Source organism: Martes martes, assembly GCF_963455335.1.
Source record: "Martes martes genome assembly, chromosome: 5".
Taxonomy (NCBI): Eukaryota; Metazoa; Chordata; class Mammalia; order Carnivora; family Mustelidae; genus Martes; species Martes martes.
The window spans coordinates 89906414-89929640 of NC_137892.1; the positions used below are offsets into that span (position 1 = coordinate 89906414).

The window sequence follows — 23227 nt, forward strand, 5'->3', positions numbered from 1 at the left end:
AAAGTACTCCACTATGGTAGGAGGTGCTGCAAGGTCACCTGACAAAGGGTGTGGATACAGGCAAAGGGGGGGACAGTTGGTGACAGTAATGCAATCCACCACAGATTTTCCCCCATGGAAAAGCAAGAGTTATTACCTGGGTCTTGGACTATGGTTGAAGTCAGTGACAGATTCTCAATGGGCGTCAAATTTCAAGTATGATATGGCCTTACTTAATTTGGACAGTGTTTCCTTTTGTCAGAGACTGTTTATTCAGGACATGGTTTGTCCCCAGAGGACCAGTGGTAGGGACATTGACACAGTAGGCTTTGCAGGCCTGTTTGAGGGGCCTTTCTGGATCCCTGTCATATTTTCTGCCTTCCCCCTTGCCCTCCACCTTTCAATTGCTGACTCTTGACCTGGATGTACCTTGTGACTTTTTGTATCCACTCTTCTCTTCGAGTGTCACGGTCCCTTCATAGAGGCCCTAGAAGGATGCAGGTCAAGTTGCATGCTAAATTGGCCTTCTTCCCAGTGGGGTGGAAACATTTAAAATATTCTGTTTTCTGCTGCCTCTGCTGCTGCCATTGCTGGTTTTGTGTATCTTAAATGAGCGTAACCTGTATTTTAAGTTAATGCTATTGTGGTTGCTCTTGCCCCCTGTGGTGGCTTATGTGAAGGGAGTAATTTTGGAATTTTCCCCAAATAAATAAGTGGATTCACATAAGATTCTAGTCTGTTCCTTGGCCACTTTGGCATATTATATAACCTGTTTTGTTTTGAAACTGTTAGTCACGTACTTTTTTTCACCTTGTCCATTTCTAATTTTGATCAAAAGTCTGAAATTTCAAAGTGCTACTCTTGTTTATATTACTAGTAGTAGTATTACTACAAAAGAAACTATTAACATGACTAATTATTATGAATCCTCTTGAGCTAGTGAAAATCCTTTTTGGCCTTTCCACACACCTCTAGATGAGCTAGGATTTCCTCTTTTTCATTTTTAATCTTTACTCAGCAAATAATTATTGAGGATTTACTGAGTACTAGACCATAGGATAGGCCCTGGGGATAAAATGGTGACCATTTCTTTTTATCAGATGAATAAAAAAGCTAAACTGTAACCACTGATTGCAGTAACTGCTGTAAAGGAAAGGTCCATGGTGCTGCGAAAGAATGTAGGGAGCAGGATCAGCCGGGTCTGGTCTGGGAAAATAGAGGATACCACTCCGAGGAAGTAACTGTTAGCTGGGATTGGTAAGTTGAGGAGATAGGGAGGCTGGGGTTGGAAAGAGCCTTCTGGGCAAAGCGAACAGCAAGTGGAATGGCCCCATGGTAGGAATAAACAAGCTTCTTTCATGGAATGGAAAAAGGAGAATGGGGAGTGGACAAGGCTGAAAAGGCAGGCAGGGGCTAGATACTAACCGGCCTCATTGACCACCATGAGGACTTTCAACTTTATTTTGAGAGAAGTCAGAAGCCCTTAAAAGGTTTGAAACAAGGTAATGACATAGTCAGATTTGTATTTAAAAAACAAATAAACAAACAAACAAACAAACAAAAAAACCCCTCAAAGTTGGACTGGGAGCTAAGAATAGATTAGAGAGTCCACTGGAAGGCTGTGGCACTGTCCAGAAGAGACATGGTGATGGTTTGGGCAAGAGCAGTGGTGAGGACAACAGAATGAATTCAAGAGACATTGTAACAGGAAAAATCACTAGGTTTTAGAAATGCACTGGCTATGGGGGATGGTGAGGTAAAGGGAATATCAAGGATGACCTGCTTATTAGCCTTTAGGCCAGGAAGATACTCTGCTGTTTTGTCAGTTTGGGATCTCTCCAGGTGAGATAACCTCTTGCCTTCACACATGGAGAGATTAATGCTGAAGAAGATACCTCTTGCCCCATGGTCCTGGGAAAAGCATAGAAGTTGCCAGTTCCTTGTTCTTGCCACCAGTTGGCCTCATCTTGTCCTCAGCTGCCTCCACAGTCTTTCCAGTTCTCCCTGATTCGTTTGCTCCTGGCTGCCTGAAGGTAGCCTGTCAGTTTGTGTGTCTGAGTCTTTGCACGCACAGCTCTATTTTGGATTCCCTATTTTCCCAGCCTGGGTCTCACTACTTTGCCTCATTCGACCGCTAGTTTAACCTTATTCGGGAAGCCTCCCCAGAGAAAGTTTTCCCCACTCCACTTTGGACATATATTTTTTTTAACCTTGAAGCCTTTTGGTTGCTTTTGAGGTTAGAAGAAGATGGTTATGTACATATACTCATGTACTTAAGTTCCCATTAATTTTTTTAGCCAAAGATACAGAAACTCCCTACTGAAGCGGGGGCAATAGGAACCGAACAGCTTGTCTTGGCATGGTGTTTCCCCGGCTCTTTAGTTCTCTGGTGGAGATGCAGTGGTCAGTGGAACTTGGAGTTCACTGTGGTTCTGCCAGAATTGAGAAAACTTGAAATCTTGCTACCTCATTACCCTTTTATACTTAAGGTTTACCTGATCTGAGTTCTGAGAGAACTCGTGCTATATGCTTCCCTTAAAGGAATTTTTAAAATATTGTCATCCTTTTTTGATCCTTGAATTAAATTCAGCCTCATCAAGGCCATGCCATCCTTGGCAGGAGAAAGCACGGAGCAGGATTTCTTCTAGATTTCTAATATCTGGAACCCTTTCCCTAAAATTTTCTATCCCTGTGGCCGTTAACATTCCTCTTTGTATTCTTAGAACTGCCACAGTAGCTGGTATATAGTAGTTGCTGGGTAACAATCTGTTTGTAGTATGTGATCTTGCACACTTGCTTTTTAAACAGTGTTTTTAAAAATTGTTGTGTATTTCCAGTATAGTTAACATACGGTATTATATTAGTTTTAGGTGTACAATATAGTGATGTCTCTGTATTACTCAGTGCTCATCACGATAGGTATACTCTTCATCCCCTTTACCTGTTTTGCCTACATCCCCACCCACTTCCCCTCTAGTAACTGTGAGTGTGTTGTCTATATTTAAGAGTCTAGTTTTTTGTCTCGTTTGTTTTGTTTGTTAAATACCACATATGAGTTGAAATCGTACAGTATTTGTCTTTCTCTGATTGACTTATTTCACTTAGCATTATGTCCTCTAGATTCATGTTGTTGTAAATGGCAAGATTTCATTCTTCTCTGTATCTGAGTAACATGCCATTGTATATACATACACCACATCTTTCTTATCCATTTATCTGTTGATGGACACTTGGGTTACGTCCATATTTTGGCCATTGTAAATAATGCTGTGGTAAACATAAGGGTGCATATATCTTTTCAAATTAGTGTTTTTGTATTCTTTGTGTGAATACTCAATAGTGGAATTACTGGATTGCATGGTAATTCTATTTTTAATTTTTGAGGAACCTCTATACTGTTTCCTACTGGCACTGTGGCTGCAGTAGTTTGCATTCCCACCACTAGTGCAGAGTTTTCTGCCCATTTTTCAAATGGATTATTTGTTTTCTTTTGGTGTTGAGTTGTGTAAGCTCTTCATATGTATTTTGGATACTAACCTCTTAGCGGGTATATCACTTGCAATATCTTCTGTTCAGTAGGTTGTCATCTTGTTTTGTTGCTTCTTTTGCTATGGAGAAGCTTTTTATTTTGATCTAATCCCTATAGTTTACTTTTGTTTTTGTTTCCCTTGGCTTAGGAGACATATCTGGAAAAATGTTCTTACAGCCAGTGTCAAAGAAATCACTGCCTGTGCTCTGCTCTAGGATTTTTATGGTTTCAGTTCTCACATTTAGGTTCTTAATTTATTTTATGTTTATTTTTGTGCATAGGGTCAGAAGGTGGTCCAGTTTTCCCAATGCCATTTGTTGAAGAGACTGTCTTTTTGCCACTGTATATTTTTGCCTCCTTTGTCATACATTACTTGACCATATAATTGTGGGTTTATCTGGACACTATTAATCTCTGTGTCCATTTTTGTGCCAGTACCATACTGTTTTAATTACTGCAGCTTTGTAGTATATCCTCAAATCTGGTATTGTTATACTTCCAGTTTACTTCTTTTTCAAAATTGCTTTGGGTATTCGGGGTCTTTGTGTTGCCACACAAATTTTAGAATTATTTTCTCTAGCTCTGAAAAATGCTTTTGGTGTTTTGTTAGGGATTACATTAAATATATAGATTTCTTTTTGTAGTATGGACATTGTAACAATATTTGTTCTTCCAATCCATGAGCATGGAATGAATATCTTTCCATTTGTTTATGTCTTATCTATCTATCTATCTATCCATCTGTCTGTCTGTCAGAAGAGAGAGAGAGAGTGCACAAACAGGGGGAGCAGCAGGCAGAGGGAGAAGCTGGCTCCCTGCAAAGCAGAGTCTGTTGTGGGACTTGATCCCAGGACCCTGGGATCATGACCTGAGTCAAAAGCAGACACTTAACTGACTGAACCACCCAGGGGTCCCTTCTTTGACATCTTTCATCAGTCTGTATAGTTTTCAGAGTACAAGTCTTTCATCTGTTTGTTTAGTTATATTAAGTATCTTATTATTTTTGGTACAATCATAAATGAGATTGTTTTCTTAATTTCTCTTTCTGAACTTCATTATTAGTGTATAGAAATGCATCAGATTTCTGTATTTTGATTTTGTATCCTGTGACTTGACTGAACTCATTTATCAGGTCTAGTAATCTTTTAGTGTGGTCTTAAGATTTTTTGCATATAGTATCATGTCATCTGCAAATTGTGGAAGTTTTACTTCTTCTTTATTGATTTGGATGCCTTTTATTTCTTCTTCTTGTCTGATTGCTGTGGCTAGGACTTCCAGTACTCTGTTGAATAAAAGTGGCAGGAGTGGATGTTCTTGTCTTGTTTCTGATCTTAGAGGGCAAGCTCTCAGTTTTTTTGCATTGAAGATGATATTAACTGTGGGTTTTTCATAGATGGCCTTTATTATATTAAGGTATGTTTCCTCTAGATCTGATTTGTTGAGGGTTTTTATCATGAATGGATATTGTATTTTGTCATATACTTTTCTGCATCTCTTGAAATGAGTTTTTATGCTTTCTCTTGTCCATGTGACCTGTCAGGTTCATTGATATGCAAATATTGAACCACCCATGCACCCAAGGAGTAAATCTCACTGGATCATGGTAAATGACTTTCTTAATGTATTGTTGGATTTAGTTCGCTAGTATTTTGTGGAGAATCTTTGCATCTGAGTTCATCAAGATACCGGCCTGTAGTTCTTTTTTTGTAGTGTCTTTACCTGCTTTTTAGCTGTCTTTGAGTAATTTTGTACACTGTGTATGAATAGCCCATCCATTCACATTACTTGTTTTTTCAGTTAGTGGATTGTCTCTTCTGAGATGGGTGGGCATAGGTTTTTCGTTTCTAGTTTCTGTTGATTCCATTCCCTGCCTCCTTGGCTTGCTCTATCCTCTTAACTTCCAATCACACCCTGGTCTGGGGGCTTGGAAAATAAAATAGGAAGAGATATGGTCCCTGTGCTCATCAGGGAGAGAGCCTCACAGAAGGAGCCTGATGATGAAGAAGAAGAAGGTGGTGAGGTCTAAGCTTGCTGGAATGGCAAGCTCGCTGGGGTTGTCTGGGACTGTTGGGGAGGGGCAAGAAGCGTGTCATGAAGGATGCAGTGATGTAGCCAAGTCCTTAAGGGTGAGTAGATATTTACTATTCACCTGCACATTAAGAGAAAGGCTTATTATAGCTCAGTTTAAAGAAAACAGAATAGCTTAAAGATGCAGGTTCTAACTGGAGTTATTGGTCTCTTGATTAAAGTGCAGATGCCCTTGCCCATCTGCCTCATTCCCTTAATTTGATATGTATTAACAAAAGGAGAAAATATGTGTGAGGTATGTGTGTGTGTTAGAGAGATGGCTGGAGTCAGGCAGTGGAACACAGCAAAATCTGGTCTTCACGAATTAATAAATTCTGTTGGCTTGTTAGCCAAACATTCCATTGCAGTGTCCCTGTGAGGACTGTCTACCTCATGAGCCCTCTTTCTTCTTGGCTTTTAGGGCAGGCTGTCCCTGCAGGATCCCATGTGCGGCTGAATCTCCAGACTGGGGCAAGAGAAGTGAAACTTCAAGAAGAGGACAAGTTCCGAAGTAATTTGAAAGGGTTGAAAAAAGGCAGAAGGTACAGTGATGACCCTAGGGACTGGGAGGTTGACAACATTGATTTTGTAATACTGACAGTAATGACAATATAATGTTTCTTACCCAAATTCCTGTGGCTTTTTCAAAAATTTGAAGTTTAGTAGTCTAGAATTTGTGATAAATCTGTCAAGGTTTTGTGGAAGTTTACTTGTAGAATCTATGGAAAGAATCGGTTTGCAAAGCAAATTGATACTTTAGAAAGGGCTGTAGGGGGAATGCTTAACCTGCTTTAAAAATGAAGCTATTTTTCCCAGTACTTTAAGAGCACCCATTTGAATCCCAACAATTAATGTGCTGATTACAGATGAGTCATCTATTCATTAAAACAGGCCTGTTAGGCCTTCTGCTTTGCAGTAATACTTCCTTGGTGAACAATAAAATTGCATTTTAAAGTCTTTAATTCAGACTAACTTTTCCTCTTGTTAGTCCATATTAAACAGGCTTTCTTGCAGGATAAAAGTTCTCCAATGGTAAGAGATTGCTTTATTTTTTAATAACCAGTTTAGAGTATTTGATTTTGGGCAATTTGTCTATTTTTCTATTCTTTGCCTTGAATTAGTAAGTATTACTTGCAAGTTCTTTTTTATGTGAGGGAGGAAGAGGCATGGGGTTTGCAGGGGCTGCTAGATTTGGGCAATTTAAAAGGTCGTAAATACCAATCATGAGGTTTCTAACACAGGGACCAGCAAATTATGGGCTGTGGGCCATACTGGGACTGCTGCTTCTTTTTGTGCAGCCCACAGCTAAGTTGTTTTTAACATTTTTTAATGGTTGGAAAATAGCAAAAGAATGATATTTCATAGCTCTTAGAAATTTCAGTGTCCATAAATAAAGTTTTATTGGAACACAGTTATGCTCATTCGTTTATGTATGGTTTGTGGCCACTTTCCTATTAGCTGGCAGAGTTGAGTTAGTTGGGATGATTACCATAAGGCCCATAAAACCTAAAATATTATGTGGTCATAACAAAGAGTTGATGCCCCTGTTCTAAATGCATGCAAGTATTGGCAGTCAATAATGGATTGAGCTGGGTTAGTGTTATTCAGTCCTCAAATTTTCGTTATTTCAACCATATTCTGCAGTTAGATAAGAGCCAGAAGTTAAAGAAGAGACCCAATTCGTACCTGAGTCATTTCTTTGATGTACTCAACAAAAGGTTATTCAGCCTGTCCATATGTACCTTCAGTCCTATGGCACCCACAACCCCACAGAGCAGCCTGCTCAGATGTGGGTGGTTTTTACTGTTAGAAAATCTGATTATATATTGTGATAAGGAGATATTTGTCCTCCACACAGTCACTCCCAACTGGGGAGGATCTTTATCTTCCCCCATCTCTCTTGACAGGTTTATACCTGGAGGCCATATGATGATTAATTTCTCACAACCATCGAAGAAAGAATAAAATTTCATTGTTGTAACCCCTGCCAAGCTCCCTCCATCCCTAGCACACACATATATGCACACATATATCAGTGTCTCAGAGTACATCAGGAGGTCTTTTATCACCTCTGTGCCAAGTCCTATTTTCTAAATAAATAGCTTATTTTATTCTTGGTTTAAGAATATTGAATTAGGAGCTTGATTAACTTGGAATTTGTTGATTTTACTACTGTGGAAAGTTCTTTTTCCAGTACCTGACCATAGATCTTCAGTAAGATTGCTAAATGCTTTGTCAGTTACTTTTATCTTTTTAGGCTAGAAATCAAAATTATTCGTGTGGTCTGTAATAGGCACACCATAAGAGAGAGATACCTGTTCTATTTCTGCCTCTTTACTTTTCTCCTTCAGAATGTTTCTGAGGGTTCTGGTCTGGAATAGCCTCCAGGGTATACTGGACATATCCTCTTCCTTCTCCGTATTTATTAGTAGTGGCAAACCTGTCTAAACAGCAACCAAAATCATGGACAAAGTGGTGTGGGTTTCACTGCTGTAAACTCAGTGAATCTCTGGCCACTTCTGATGGTGACTTCTTCCTTCTGCTGTGGACCTCATTTTGGGCTCCTCCAATTCTACTTAAAATTGTCTTCCTGGCTCTTCAGTACCAGAATGGTGGCCAAAGGGCAGGGCTCATTTCCACAATTTTTAGAGTAGTTTGCTTATCTGCTCATTCTGTTCGGAGGACAAGAAGACAAGGCCCACAGCTTTCCATCAGATTGTCAAAGAGGTTGATGATCACAGAGTTTAGAACCACTGGCTAAGGAGAGATGGGTACGGTCCATTTAGCATGCAATGGCAGCCTGTCCACCAGTTCTGCTGGATATATGACTGGCCACACTGCTAACTAGAGCTGTAATGACTCTGGGCTCTAAAATCTGGGATAAGGCATCTGACTCTGATTTGTTTCAGAGGCCTCTCCTGGAACTGCCTTCAGTGTATATTTGGTTCCTAGCAGTTGGGTTTTCTCTTGCTATTTATGTCTTAGGCATTGTCATCTCCACTTTTAGTTCATATCCCTGTCAACATCCCAACATTGTACCAGTCTTTTTTGCCCTGGAGTAACCATCTTCTTTGAATCACTGTCTTTGGTTCAGAGGGATGAAGGACAGTATACAACCAGGTTTTCCCATCTTGAGTTGAGCATTTAACATGGTAGAATACAGCATTGTGATTAAGGGAGTGGGCCAAAGACAGAGCCATTTCCTTGCTCCATTCATTAATTTCACAAAAGACCTATTGAGTGCATATGTGCCATGTACTGGAGATACAGTAGTAAATGAAACAGGATGCCAGTGTTAGAGAGGCTGGTAGGCAGAAAAACAGAAAAATGAAAATGCAAGAGAAATAATTACAGATAGTGGTGGAAAGTAGGGAAGAAATAAGCAAGGTAATCAGTCCCTAGGGAAGTCCATTTTAAATAGGATGGTTTTGGAAGGCCTCATTAAGGTGATATTTAAAATGAGACCTGAAAGATGACTGGGATTTAGTCATGCAAAGAGTTAATTTTACAGTTAAGGTTAGAGCATCTCAGGCAGAGAGAAAAAGAAGAATCTCCAGCTTTGTCAAGGAAGAGACTCCATCAAATTTGGGAAATAGGAAAATGACCAGGGTGACTAGAGAGTAGGAGAAGAAAGAAGCATAATAGATGGTTTTGGAGAGTGGCCTCATGAGGGGCCAGATCATGTGAAGTTTGGAGGTGCATGTTGAGCAGTCTTCATTTAAGTAGAATTGTAATGGAAAGCCAGTGGAGGATTTGGGGTGGGAGAGTAGTCGAATATGATGTAGTTTAGCAAATTCAGTCTAGTTGCTGGGTGTATGGAGAGTGGATTGAGGATGGATGAAAGAAGAAGCACAGAGAGACAATCAGGGTGTCATTTCAGTAGATCAGGTAAGTTATAATGGTGGCTTAGTCTAGAGTGTCATGATGGAGAGTGGTTGGGTGTGGAGATTTAATTTGGAGGTGGTGCCAGCGGGACTTGCTTATAAAGATTTAGGGATTGAAGGAAGGTGGTAGTAGGGAGGTATTTGAGATAAAGCCTCATTTTGGGATTTAACACAAGTAGGTTCTTAGAAGTACCATTTATTGAAATAGAAAAGATTGAGAAAGGAGCAGATTGATGGGGAGAAACATCAAGACCTATGTTTGATAGTTGAGTAAGTTTGAGGTGCCTGATGAATATCTGAGATCCATGATACATCAGGTAGTTGTACCACAGTCTGGCTGGTACTCAGGGGAGAGGATTGGTCAAAGATATAAATTTGGGCATCATTGCCTGATAGATATTTTATTTTATCTTAATTTTTTAAAAAGATTTTATTTTTTGAGAGAGAGCATGAGCAGCGGGTTGAGGAGGGAGGGGCAGAGGAAGAGGGAGAAGCAGACTCCCTGCTGAGCAGGGACCCTGACATGGGGCTTGATCTCAGGACCTTGAGATCATGACCTGAGTTGAAGGCAGATGCTTAACCAACTGAGCCACCCAGGTGCCCGGCCTGACGGGTATTTTAAAAGAACTAGTGGAGAATGTGGAAATAGAAAAGGTTGTTCAGGATTGAACTCCAAAGCAATCAAGTATATAGGGTTCAGTGGGAGATGAGGAACCAAGAAAAGAGAGAAGGAGGAAGGAAGGGGAAGCGGCAGTAGAATGTAGTAACAAGAAGCTAGGAAGGAGGGTGTTTCAACAAGGGGGGGGTTAGCTTTGTAAACGCCACACAGTGGTTGGGGAGCTTGACATGAGTGAAGAGTCCATGGGATCTGGTCGTCAATTACTTTAGTAATTTTGATGAGAAGTTTTAATAGGCTGTGGGAACTGAATCCGGATTAGAGCAAATGGCAGTGTAGGTAGGAGTCATGAAGATGAGAATAGTGAGTGAAGACAATGTGTTATAAAGTTTTACTCTGAAGAGGAGATGGAGAATGGCATGATAATTAGAGACCCTGGCATCAAAAGAGTATTGGTATATTCAAAGGAATAATCCAACCAGAAAGAGAAAATGAAGATGCAGACAAGAGGGAGCAGTATAATTATGGGAGTTAAAGCTTTTGAAAAGGGAAGTGGAATCTGGAACATAAGTTTAATAGGAGCAGGGACACTGTTACCCTTTGCTGTAGAGGGGAAAGCAGACAGTGTATATTTGGTGCAGGTTGGTGTATAGAGGTGATGAGTGGAATATGAAGGCGTTCTTGATGATAGCATCTATTTTTCTGAGTGAAGAATGAAGTAGACATACCAGCTGAAGATGATTTGATGTCTGTGTGTGCAATCACACATGTGCACACTTGTATGTGTGTGTAGGTTGGGTTGAGAATGGATGATGGCAAGTGGCCCAGAAGAGTGGCACTTAAGGCAGTGAATAGAGCTATTAGCATGATGGGATTTGTTCCGACCAAGTCTTAGAGGAGGGAGGGGGTAATCCGTTCGGGCTGTGCCCCCAAATACTTACCTCTGTCTTAGGAATAAGAGGAAGGGCAGTGGCATCCTCATGCTACTGTCAGTGGGTGATGCTCTTCTGAAAGAGGGGTCATCTTCCCTACCTCGTAGGATTGTGGTAATCAGTTGAATGAAATAATACTTTTAAAGGATTAAAACAGTGACTGACACATGGTTAAGTGTTCAATAAATGGGAGTGATTAGCTATTATTAATTAGTTTATGAAGATTGAGGTTTAGAGAAGACAAGCATTTTTCTCAGGAGTTTAAGGGGTTTCTAGGATGAATCAAAGACTAAATGAGCAAAGCCCTAAGATCGTGTGCCTCTCATAGGCACTAAGGCCTGCTGACATCTTGATTTTTATACTGATATGCTTATCTTGCCCAGAGCAGCCCATTAGCCCCTTCCTTCCCCGCCTGTATATATCTCCTGGGCTATCCTTAAACCACCATGCCACCCCCTTCCCCTGCCCAGAGCTGGATAGTCTTGTCAAGCACAGACCACATTCCACACTTCCTTTGTCTATGTCACTTTTAGTCTTACCTCTCTGTTCACTGATCAGAAATCACCATTGGTGGCAAAACCCACCCCATCCCATGAATGCCTTCTCTCAAGAAGAAGAACAGTCATGGCCTGGATCAGCTCCGGGGGGCTTTGAGAAGATGCCACTTGAGTTTTCGCCAAGTTCTTGAGAAGACATCCACATTTGTTTCTTTCCTCCCTCTCCTCAGAGGCCGACTTTGGAAGATGGTTGGCTTTGTGTCTAGTCCTCGATATCTCAAACTTATTCCTTGGTCAGATTGACATGTACCTCCTGCATTTTCTCTGTGCCCAGGAGTTGGTGTTTTTTTTGTTTTTTTTGTTTTTTGTTTTTTGTTTTTAAAGATTTATTTATTTATTTATTTGACAGAGAGCTCACAAGTAGGCAGAGGCAGGCAGAGAGAGGAGGAAGCAGGCTTCCTGCTGAGCAGAGAGCCTGATGCGGGGCTGGATCCCAGGACCCTGGGATCATGACCTGAGCCGAAAGCAGAGGCTTTAACCCACTGAGCCACCCAGGCGCCCCCAGGAGTTGGTTTTAAAGGTGTGATTTTATCCAGCCTTTTTTTGTGAAGAAAGATTGCCTTGTGAAATTAGGCCAGGCCCATATAGGGGGGTGCTCAGGTCCCCATTGGTCCTTTACTAGAAGAATATAAATAGGGTGCTTGCTATACCCTTTGTGCCCACTATGCTCCAGGAGGTCCTGCCTGTCACTTGCTGCCAGAACAGCATCACACTGACATTCCAAACATACTTCTGCCTGTGTAGCTGGCTGAGAGCTCTCTCTCCATGGTAGGCCTCTGTCTGCCCCATGGCATTTCCTCCTCTTTCATGAAATGACCCCATCTTCAACTGTGTATTTTCTCCTCTAGCTAAGGTAAGACTACCTGTTGGCTTGTGGCTGACCAAAGGCAAAGCTAGAGTGGTGTACTCTGAGTTAGAGCTGGCCTGGCTTACCTTGTTTTGGAGTGCCAGCCCCTGTGGTGGTGGGGGGTGCTTTTTCCCTTGGGAAAGATGGTGCCTCCTTCCTGACTCTCACCTTCTCTTTGGACAGGCTGGACATCAACACTAACACCTATACATCTCAGGACCTCAAGAGTGCTCTGGCAAAATTCAAGGAGGGGGCGGAAGTGGAGAGTTCAAAGGAAGACAAGGTGTGTAATACTCTTTCCAGGGAGTTAGTAAGCCTACTAGACAGCCTTGAAGGGAACCACTTCTGCCTGAAGCTGTTAAAATATACATGGGGTTATGATAATAATACTGTAAAATAATTCAAAGGGTAGTTAATGCCAAATAAGTAATCCTTTATAGACCAGTTAAAAAAAATATACCAATGCTGGGAGCATTTCATTGTTTAGGATCTAACTTTGCACTATATGTTTGGGGAAATTGAGGCACAAAGCAGAGATAATCATACTCTTCATTTTTACAGACAAGACTGAGGAAAGTAGAGATTAAAACACAAATCTCCTCACTTTCACTTGGATTAGACACAAGCTTAAAGAACAGAGGAGCTAGGCTGGGAAGGAAGCCTTGATCCTTGTCCATGTCTTTTGAACATGTAGCAAATGTATTCCCTGTTCCAGGGTTCATGTTCCTAAATGTACAGCACAGGAGTGGAATAAGAGGATGGCTGAGGTTTCCTCCAGTTCTAAGTTTGTGTACAAACTAAGGGAATGAGAAGGACAAAAAGGCAGAAATGCAGCCCAATCTTAAACTTGAGATGGATCATGAACTCATGTGATAGCCAGAGAAATGTCCCACATCATTAAAAAAAATAAGTGTGTGTGTGTGTGTGTGTGTGTGTTTGTGTGTTTGTGTTATTTTTAATTTGGCAGAGAGATAGCACAAGCAAGGGGAGAAGCAGGCTTTTTGCTGAGCAGGGAGCCCGATGTGGGACTTGAGCCTCGGACCCTGGGATCATGACCTGAGCCCAAGGCAGATGCTTAACTGACTGAACAACCCAAGCTCTGCTCCCATATCATTTTTTTACACTTCCATTTGAGTCCTGTCCTTGAAAGAAGCTCCTCTGATGGCTACTTTAGAGAGCTCTCTAAGTTCTCCCTCTTATCCTCCTCACAGTCCTCTTTTGCTTTGTCTCTCTGTCGGTGCCCCAGAATCCAGGCAGTATCTTGGAGGGGCAGCATCAGGTTCTTGACAGCTTGTATGTTAAGTGGAAGGAGCCTTAGGTCCCTCAGATTGTTTTGAGCTAAGCATTTCTGAGACAAATGAGCCTTTTGTTGTTTTGTTTTTTGGTTTTGGTGTTGAGGAGGACCTAATTAGGATGTGTTAATATGCAGACCATGTCCTACATGTCTTTCCTCATCTTAGTGAAGTCACGTCTCCCAGTATGGGAGTGTATATGGTATGAGAAGATGAGTAGCAGGATGGCAGTGGTAGCAGTAGTGGTTGTAGGAAAGTGAAAGATAAAATTTCATCATACCACCGGTTAGAAGGGTGGGGAAAATCAAATCCTCTTACCTGGTGAAGCAGAGGTCAGCAGAGGAGAGAGCTGTGTGCCTAGGTGTTTAGAACAGAAATTGATATTTCTATGGCCAAGGGGTTGGACTCATTCTCGCTTATCATCCCCTCTGGGCTCCATGTGGGCCCGATGGGAACATAGCAGTGAGCCCCTGATTCATGTCTTCTCTGTGGGTGGTAGACCTACTCTACCCCATCTCTTCTCTTTGTTCTCTTTTAGTTGTGTTCTTTCTCATAGTTAAGTTCGTATAGAAAAGTATGAATATTAAGAAAATATTTTTTAACCTCACAGCTGTCAGAATGGCTAAAATTAACAACTCAGGAAACAAGTGTTGGTGAGGATGCAGAGAAAGGGGAACCCTCTTACATTGTTGTTGGAAATGCAAACTGGTGCAGCCAGTCTGGAAAACAGTATGGAGGTTTCTCAAAAAGTTAAAAATAGAACTACCTTATGACCCAGGCATTGCACTGCTAGGTATTTACTGAAAGGATACAAAAATACTGATTTGAAGGGATAGATGCCCCCCCAATGTTTAAGCAGCGTTATTAACAATAGCCAAATTATTGGAAAGAGGCCAAATGTCCATTGACTGATGAATGGTTAGAGATGTGGATCAGGGGCTCATTGCTATGTTCTTTTTGACAATATCTGTTCTAGTTTAGCCAGAGATGATGGAAATTTCCCACCCCACATTTGTACCAGTAGAAGTTGAATGGGAAACTTGGATTTCCACCTCCTACTTGGTGGTAGCAGGCTGCACTCTCATTCCTGCACCAAAGTGGTGTCACCAGAAGCCAAGTGGGTAGGCTGAACTTCTACCCTCTGTGTATGGCAATGATAGGATGTGATGCAGTATTCTGTTGCCTTAACCAAGGTGGCATCGGGGAGCCTTGAACAGAGAGCTGGAATTTCTACCCTCTGCCCAATGGTAGGAGACTATTCTCTGTTTCCTCTGCTGGTGTGGTACCAGTAGACACCAAGTGCAGAGCCTGGTTTTCTACCCTCTACATGGGGGTAGCAGGCTGCTTCACCTGTTGGGGTGGTATCGGTAGAGGCCAAGTAGGATATTTGAATGTCTTCCCCTGCCTTACACTACCAAGGTGATTTTTCACTTGGAGCAGAGGTGATGCCATTGTGTGTGTTGGTGGGAGTTGGGGGGTAATGGGTGATGGTGAATGGAGAATCTATATTCTTACCTTCTTCTTGGCACTGAGATAGTGTGAAGCATCATTTTGCTCCCCACTTTGGGACGTTGTCAGTGAGGGTAAGTGAGGAGCCTGAACTTCCACCCTCATACCAGCATCAGTGAAGCAGTGTTTCAGTTTCCCCAGCAGGGTGGTAAAGAGGCCAAGGAAGGATTTCTGTCCCAATGTAGAGTGTCCAGTGGTGGCAGGTGATGTTCTTCCTCCTAACTAGAGAATGGTGGTAGGATTTTGGAGACGGGGAGCTGGAGAAAGGGATTTCACAAATGAAGTCTTGGGCATATTCTCTGGTGACCCACGTGAGAAACTGACCAGAATTAACAGAGCAGAAGATTTGGTAATTGAAACACAGTGTGGAATACTCCCAGGGTTCTAGATGTGCTTTTGGCAGGTTATAAAGGAAACAGACCAAAATAACGCTGCATAGCGTCCGGAAACTAAATTTGTCTTAGAGTCACAGCCATATAAGAAGGACAGAACCAGCATATTAAATGTAAACATTTAAAAAAAAATTTTTTTTAAGATTTTATTTGTTTATTTGACAGGGACACACTGAGAGAGAGAACACAGCATGGGGAGTGGGAGAGGGAGAAGCAGGCTTCCCACTGAGCAGGGAGCCCAATGCAGGGCTCCATCCCAGGACTCTGGGATCATGACCTGAGCCGAAGGCAGCCACTTAATCGACTGAGCCACCCAGGCGCCCCAAATGTAAACATTTTAACTGCTTGCTTGAAAGGAAGATTCAGTAAGTTAGAGAAATCTTAAAAGTAATACCCAAAATGTCCAGAATACAAAAAAAAAAAAAAAAAATCAAACCTTGAACTGGGAAAACGGTTAATGGATGGCAACAGTGGGATAACACAGATGTTTGAATTTCCTAAAAAGTATTTTAAAGCAGTTACAAAAATCATTCAACAAATGATTATGAACGCTCTTGAAACAAATGACAACCTTAGGAAAGAAGCAGATGATAGAAAAAAGAACAAATGAAATTTTTAGAACTGAAAAAGTACAACTGAAAATGTTCAAAAACCACTGACTAGGGCTCAGAAGCAGAATAGGAAAGAGAAGAACCAATAAACTTGAAGACAGAAATGATTAAAAATAGGGAAAAAAATGAACAGAGACTTAGCGACCTGTGTGATTATAAGGAAGGATCTAACATTTCTGTCATTGGAGTCTTAGGAAAGGAGAGAGTACTGAAAAATAATGAAAAAATAAACTAAGAAATAAAGATGGAAAAATCCCCAAATATAATGAAGAGCATAAACAAATAGATTGATGAAACTGAATTTTCAGTAGGATAAACTCAAAGGAATCAACACCATGACTCTTCACAGTCAACCTCCTGAAAATTAAATACAGAAAAAATGTTGAAAACAGCTAGTCAGAAAAAAAAAATACTAGCTTATGGTATAATGTGCATTTTTCATTTGAAACTACCAAGACCAGAGTATGTAGCACAATATTTTCAAGTCCTGAAAAAACTGTTCACTCAGAATTCTATAGCCAATGAAAATATCCTTCACGAGTGAAAGAGAAATCAAGACATTCTTCTTTTTTTCTCAAGATTTTATTTATTTGACAGATCACAAGTAGGCATAGAGTCAGGCAGAAAGAGAGGGGGAAGCAGGCTCCCTGCTGAGCAGAGAGCCCGATGTGGGGCTCGATTCCAGGACCCTGAGATCATGACCTGAGCCGAAGGCAGAGGCTTAATCCACTGAGCCACCCAGGCACCCTGAAATCAAGACATTCTTACACAAAAGAAAATTGAAAAAATTTGTCACTAGCCAATGTACCTAGAAGAAAGACTAAAGAATATTCTCCAAATAAAAATGAAATAACAGTAGAACAAAACTTGGAATCATCAGGAAGAAGAAGAGAACAATAAAATGAATGAAAATAATCGGGGAAAGAATAGGCTGTCATTCTCTTACATTTGAAAAATAATGTTTGGGGGCTCCTGGGTGGCAGTCATTAAGCATCTGCCTTTGGCTCAGATCATGATCCCAGGGTCCTGGAATCGAGCCCTGCATCGGGCTCCCTGCTCCGTGGGAAGCCTGTTCTCCCCCCTCCCACTCCCCTTGCTTGTGTTCCCTCTGTCGCTGTCTCTCTCTCTCTCAAATAAAATACATAAAATCTTAAAAAATGAAAAAGAAAAAGACTGATAGTTGAAGCAAAAATTGTGGCCTCTTCTGTAGCTCCATATACATTCCATATGAGTATGAGTTTCACTTTCAGAATTACCACTGTTAGTTTCTTTGTTGCACTTTCTTCTTTCTTGGCCACTTCTTTCTTTTGCATGCCCATTTTTATGAAATGTTATGTGGGTTTGTCATTGGAGGATGAGGAAGTCCTACAACTACACAACTACAACTAGAACTACACTATACCTCTGTGTATGAACTACTCTGCAGTAGCCTGTCAGAGTTAGAAAGAAGTGGTATGATCAGCCGCTCATCATCATCAGCATTTATGTTACATTAGTGAGTTGTGGACTGAAGAGCCAGCAACAGAGTTTGTACTTCATGCAATTACAGTTAAATGAAATTTGTGGTAACTGAAATTTGTGTAGTGTGGGGAGTATGGTGTTATTGAAACTATAGTATTTGAACTTGGTGCGTGTAAGATCTGTGCAAAGCAAAGACTGTATCTGATTAAAGACTTGAATCTAGAATATAAAGAACTCTGAAAGCTCAACAGTAAAAACTGACAACAAATTTAGAGAACAGGGAAAAGAAATGAACAAATGGATAATTCACCAAAGATGATGAGTGAATGGCAGATAAGCACACGAAAAGATGTTTAATGTCTTTAGCCTTTGGAGAATGCAAATTAAGTCCACAATGAGCTATCACTATACATCTATTAAAATACCTAAAACAAAAGTAGTGATAATGCTAAATACTAGTGAGGATATGGAGAAATTGGGTGTTTCAAACATTGTTAGTGAGTATGTAAAATGTAAGTCACCGTGGAAAATAGGTGGTTTATTATAAAACCAAACGTGTATCGTATGACCCAGCAGTCATACTTGTGGGCATTTAGCCCAAAGAAATAAGAACTTGAATTTATATAAAAACCCTTATACAAATATTTATGTGATTTTGTTCATAATAGTCGACACCTGGAAACAACTCAAATATTCAACAGGTGAATGGTTAAGCAAACTATACATCTGTATAATGTAGTACTACTCAGCATTAAAAATAAATGAACCATTGATGTGTGTGGTAACTTGGATAGATCTCAAGTGCTTTATGTTCATATAAATATACCATCTCCAAAGATTACAGACTTTGTGATTCCATCTTTATAATATTGTCTAAATGCCAGAATTAGAGAGATGGAGAATAAAGTAGTGATTGTCAGGGCACAGGGTTGGGAGGGAGGGTGACATGTAGCTATAGAGGGGGGTAGCACAGTGGAGTTGTTTGGTGGTGGTGGAGTAGTTTGGTAGCCTGATTGTTCTGGCAGATGCATATATATATATATATATATATGATAAAATTGTATAGAATAATATACACGCATATATGTGCAAATGTGCACATGTAAAAGCTGATAAAATCTGAGTAAGGCTTATAGTCTGGTTAACAGTATTATACCTTTGTCATTTTCTTGGTTTTGTTAGTGTACTGTTATGTAAGATGCTGCCATTGGGGAAAGCTGAACCAAGGGTACATGGTATTCGCTGTATTATTTTTGTAACTTTCTGGGAGTTTATAATTATTGCAAAATGAAAAGCTTTTGTGGTTTTTGTTTTTTCTTAAAAAAGGCCCTCTTCCTGGGGCACCTGGGTGACTCAGTGGGTTAAAGCCTCTGCCTTCGGCTCAGGTCATGATCCCAGGGTCCTGGGATCCAGCCCTGCATTGGGCTCTCTGCTCCGCCGGGAGCCTGCTTCCCCCTCTCTCTCTGCCTGCCTCTCTGCCTACTTGTGATCTCTGTCTGTCAAATAAATAAAAATCTTAAAAAAAAAAAAAAAGGCCCTCTTCCTGAGGGCCACGTATACATCACTTACGTGAGATGGAGGTGCTCACTTGCCTGTCATCCCACAATGCTAGGCAGTGACTCAACTTCCCCAGACCTTTTTGCCCTGCCTTTGGCGGCCATCCAGAGTACTTTAGCTGGATGTAGGGGGAGCATTTCACTGTTGTTTTATTCTGAAGAAGCAGGATGTGACATCCCATAGATGTGATTACTCTGCTAGGAGCTCGGTCTTTTTTAAGAAAGGCTGATTCATTTCAGTACTTGTAACTGGGGAGAAAATCCATAGGTAATAGATGAGCAGTTTGGAGCTGACAGCTGCTCATCATTCTACTTTTTATAAATATTCGTGCCTTTTAATTTTTGGGGGAAGATAGAGACATAAACCACTGTGATCTTCTGGACTCTATTTATAAGCACTGTCCTCTAAAATTGGGAAGAAAATGGAAGTGTCACATGTATAAAATATCTAATTAAAGTCTTTTATTCACCTCCAGCATAATTTCATTTTTTAAATTTTTGTATGTGTGTGGGGTAGGAAAGGATCGAGAGAAAATTGAGACTTGAGTATAGTACATACAGTAATTTAGCCACTTCAAACAGTTGAACAAATTGTACACCTGTAGTTAGATCGACAGTAATGACAGTGATTTAATTTTCATCAGCAAATTGCTCCCACTCTGACAGCTCTTTACCCACAGTTTCCTACATCCGGGTTTCCCTAAAATGTTGCTGGATTGGGCACGGCAGAGCAAAGATATTAAACGATTGTTGAAGATACAGAACCAAGGTGCCGATTACTCCACCTTAGCCCTCAGCCTTATCAACTGAGGTTAGGGGTTGAAGGTGAGCTTGCATTGCTTCCCCTGACCTCAGTGATGGCAGCAAGAAGACTTTCCATTCTTGTTGAACATTAGAAGTCAGACTAGAATAAGTAAACCTTGGAAAATCTTGAGTATGTTTTTGGGGCAGAGGGTTCTCTTCTGTGGGCATCTTAGAAGGTATGGGTATGCCTTGAAGACAGTATGGGTTTGGTTCTAGACCTCTGCAATAAATCAAGTCAGATTAATTTTTTGGTTTCAATGCATGTACGAGTTACGGTTACTCTGTACCGCGGTCTACTAAGTGTGCAATAGCATTTTGTCTAAAAAACAATATGCGTGCCTTAATTCAAAAAGTACTTTATTGCTAAGGCAGTCAGAGAAAGATAATTATCATATGATCTCTCTGATACAAGGAATTTGAGAGTCAGGGTGGGGGTTCGTGGGGAGAAGGGAGGGAAAAATGAAACGATGGAACCAGGGAGGGAGGCACACCATAAGAGACTCTTAATCTTAGGAAACAAACTGAGTGCTACTGGGGGGTGGATGGGGAGGGACGGGGTGGCTGGGTGAAGGACATTGGGGAGAGTATGTGCTATGGTGAGTGCTGTGAATTCTGTAAGACTGATGATTCATAGACCTATACCCCTGAAACAAATAATATATTGTATGTTAATTTTTAAAAAGTACTTTATTGCTAAAAAATGCTAAACACCTTGAGCTTATAGTGAGTTGTAATCCTTCTGCTTATGGAGGGTCTTGTCTCAATGCTGATGGCATTGACTGATGAGGGTGGTGGTCACTGAACATTAGTGTAGCTGTGGTGATTTTTTAAAATAAGACAGCAGTGACGTTTGCCATGTCGAACAACTTCCTGAACAGTTTCTCTGTAGCATGTGATGCAGTTTGATAATATTATCCCACCATAGAACTTCTCTTAAAATGGGAGTCAGCTCTCTCAAACCCGTTGACTGCTTTATCAGCTGAGTTTCTGTAGTATTTTAAATCCTTTGTTGTCATTTCAGCAGTCTTCACAGCATGTTCAACAGGAGTAGATTCCATTTCAGGAAACTACTTTCTTTGCTCATCCATAAGAAGCAACTTTTCATTCATTAAAGTTTTATCATGTTGCAACAGTTCAGTCACATCCTCAGGCTCCACTTCTAATTCTCTTGATATTTCTACCACATCTGCACTTACTTCCCCCACTGAAGACTTGAACTTGTCGCAGTCATCCATGAATGCTAGAATCAACTTCTTCTAAACTCCTGTTCATGTTGATAGTTTGACTTCTTCCTGTTATGTTCTTAATGGGATCTAGAATGGGGAATACTTTCCAACAGGTTTTCAGTTTACTTTGCCTAAATCCATTAAAGGAAACACTATCTGTGGCAACTGTAGCCTTATAAAATACATTTTCTTATTATTATAATTAAGACTTGAAAGTCTAAATAACTCCTTGATCCATGGGCTGCAGAATAGATGTTACGTTAGCAAGCATGAAAACAATATTAATCTCGTCTTACATTTCCCATTTCCCTCAGAGCTCTTGGGTGACCAGGTGCCATGTCCGTAAGCAGTAATAATTTTGAAAGGAGGTTTTTTGTTGTTTTTTTTTCCTGCCAAGTCTCAATGTTGGTCTTAACATATTCAGTAAACCATGTTGTAAATAGACGAGCTGTCATCCAGGCTTTGTTGTTCCATTTATAGAGGACAGGCCAAGTAGATTTAGCTTAATTCTTATGGGCCCTAGGATTTTTGGAGTAGTAAATAAACATTGATTTCAACCCAAAGTCAGCAGTTGCATTAGCCCCTACCAAGAAAATCAGCGTGTGCTTTGAAGCCGGGCATTGACTTCTCTGTAGCTACGTAGGTCCTAGATGGCATCTTCCTCCAATAGAAGGGTACTTTGTCTTCATTGAAAACCTATTGCTGAGTCTAGCCACCCTCATGGATTAGCTAGATCTTCCAGATAACTTGCTGCATCTTCTGTATCAGCACTTGCTGCTTCACCTAGCACTTTTCTGTTATGGAGATGGCTTGTTTTCTGAAACCTCATGAACCAACCTCTGCTAGCTTCAAACATTCTTCTGCAAGCTCCTCACCTCTTTCTGCTTTCATAGAATTAACAAGATTTTTAAGACCTCTGGATTAGGCTTTGGTTTAAGGAGTTGTGGCTGGTTTGATCCTCTATCCAGACCACTAAAACTTTCTCCATGTCAGCAATACTACTGTATTGCTTTCTTACAATTTGTGTGTCCATTGGAATAGCATTTCAGTTTCTGTCAGGAACTCTTTGCATTCACAACTTGGCTAACTGTTTGGCACAAGAGGCCTGTCTTTTGGTTATCTCAGCTTTTGACATGCCATCCTCACTAAGACTAGTCATTTCTTAGCTTTTGATTTAAAATGAGACATGAGACTCTTCTTTCACTTGAATACTTAAGAGGCCATTGTGGGGTTATTAATTGGCCTAATTTCAAAATCATTTTGTCTTAGGAAATAGACCAGGCCCAAGAAGAAGAAGAGCAATGGGGGAATTGCCTACCAATGAGCAGTCAGAATACACAAAACATTTATCAGTTAAGTTCAGTGTCTTATATGGGTGTGGTTTGTGGCACCCAAAACAACTACAGTAGTATAATATCAAATGCCACCGATCATAGATCACCATAACAAATATAATAATGAGGGGCATTTGGGTGGCTCAGTCAGTTAGGGTCTGCCTTTGGCTCAGGTCATGATCCCAGGGTTCTAGGATCAGGTCCCATGTCAGGCTCTCTGCTCAGCAGGAGTCTCTTCTCCCTCTCCCTCTCCTTCTGTGCTCTCTCAACAAATAAAAAAAAAAAAATCCTTAAATAAAACACAAATATAATAATGAAAATGTTTGAAATATTGCAAGAATTACCAAAGTGTGACACAGACACACAGAGTGAACAAATGCTGTTGGAAAAAATGATGCTGATAGAGTAGCTAAATGCAGGTTGCCACAACCTAACATCTCTAAGTGTGGCAAAGTGAAGTTCAATAAAATGAGGTATTCCTGTGGGAGGATTTTTTGATAGTACAGATGAAAGAAGGTTTTGAATCTGGGAGCAGCAGTTCTTTGAGAAATGGACATCCATGGTAGATAGCAACTGTCTTGCGGAGAAGTCCCCAATTGAGCTACTTAACCCCTTTCCTTCAATTTTCCTC

General features: G+C 40.7%; 1 protein-coding gene across 8 annotated transcripts in view; it reads left to right on the forward strand.

The window, feature by feature from the left end:
• The window catches only part of SIL1 (SIL1 nucleotide exchange factor), a 216377-nt gene that overhangs the window by 121372 nt on the left and 71778 nt on the right, over nt 1-23227 (forward strand). For all 8 annotated transcript variants that reach the window (XM_080803525.1, XM_080803529.1, XM_080803526.1 and 5 more), the window contains 2 exons: nt 5997-6117; nt 12595-12694. In XM_080803525.1, the coding sequence (XP_080659651.1) occupies nt 5997-6117; nt 12595-12694 (221 nt within the window). The remainder of the gene's footprint in view (nt 1-5996; nt 6118-12594; nt 12695-23227) is intronic.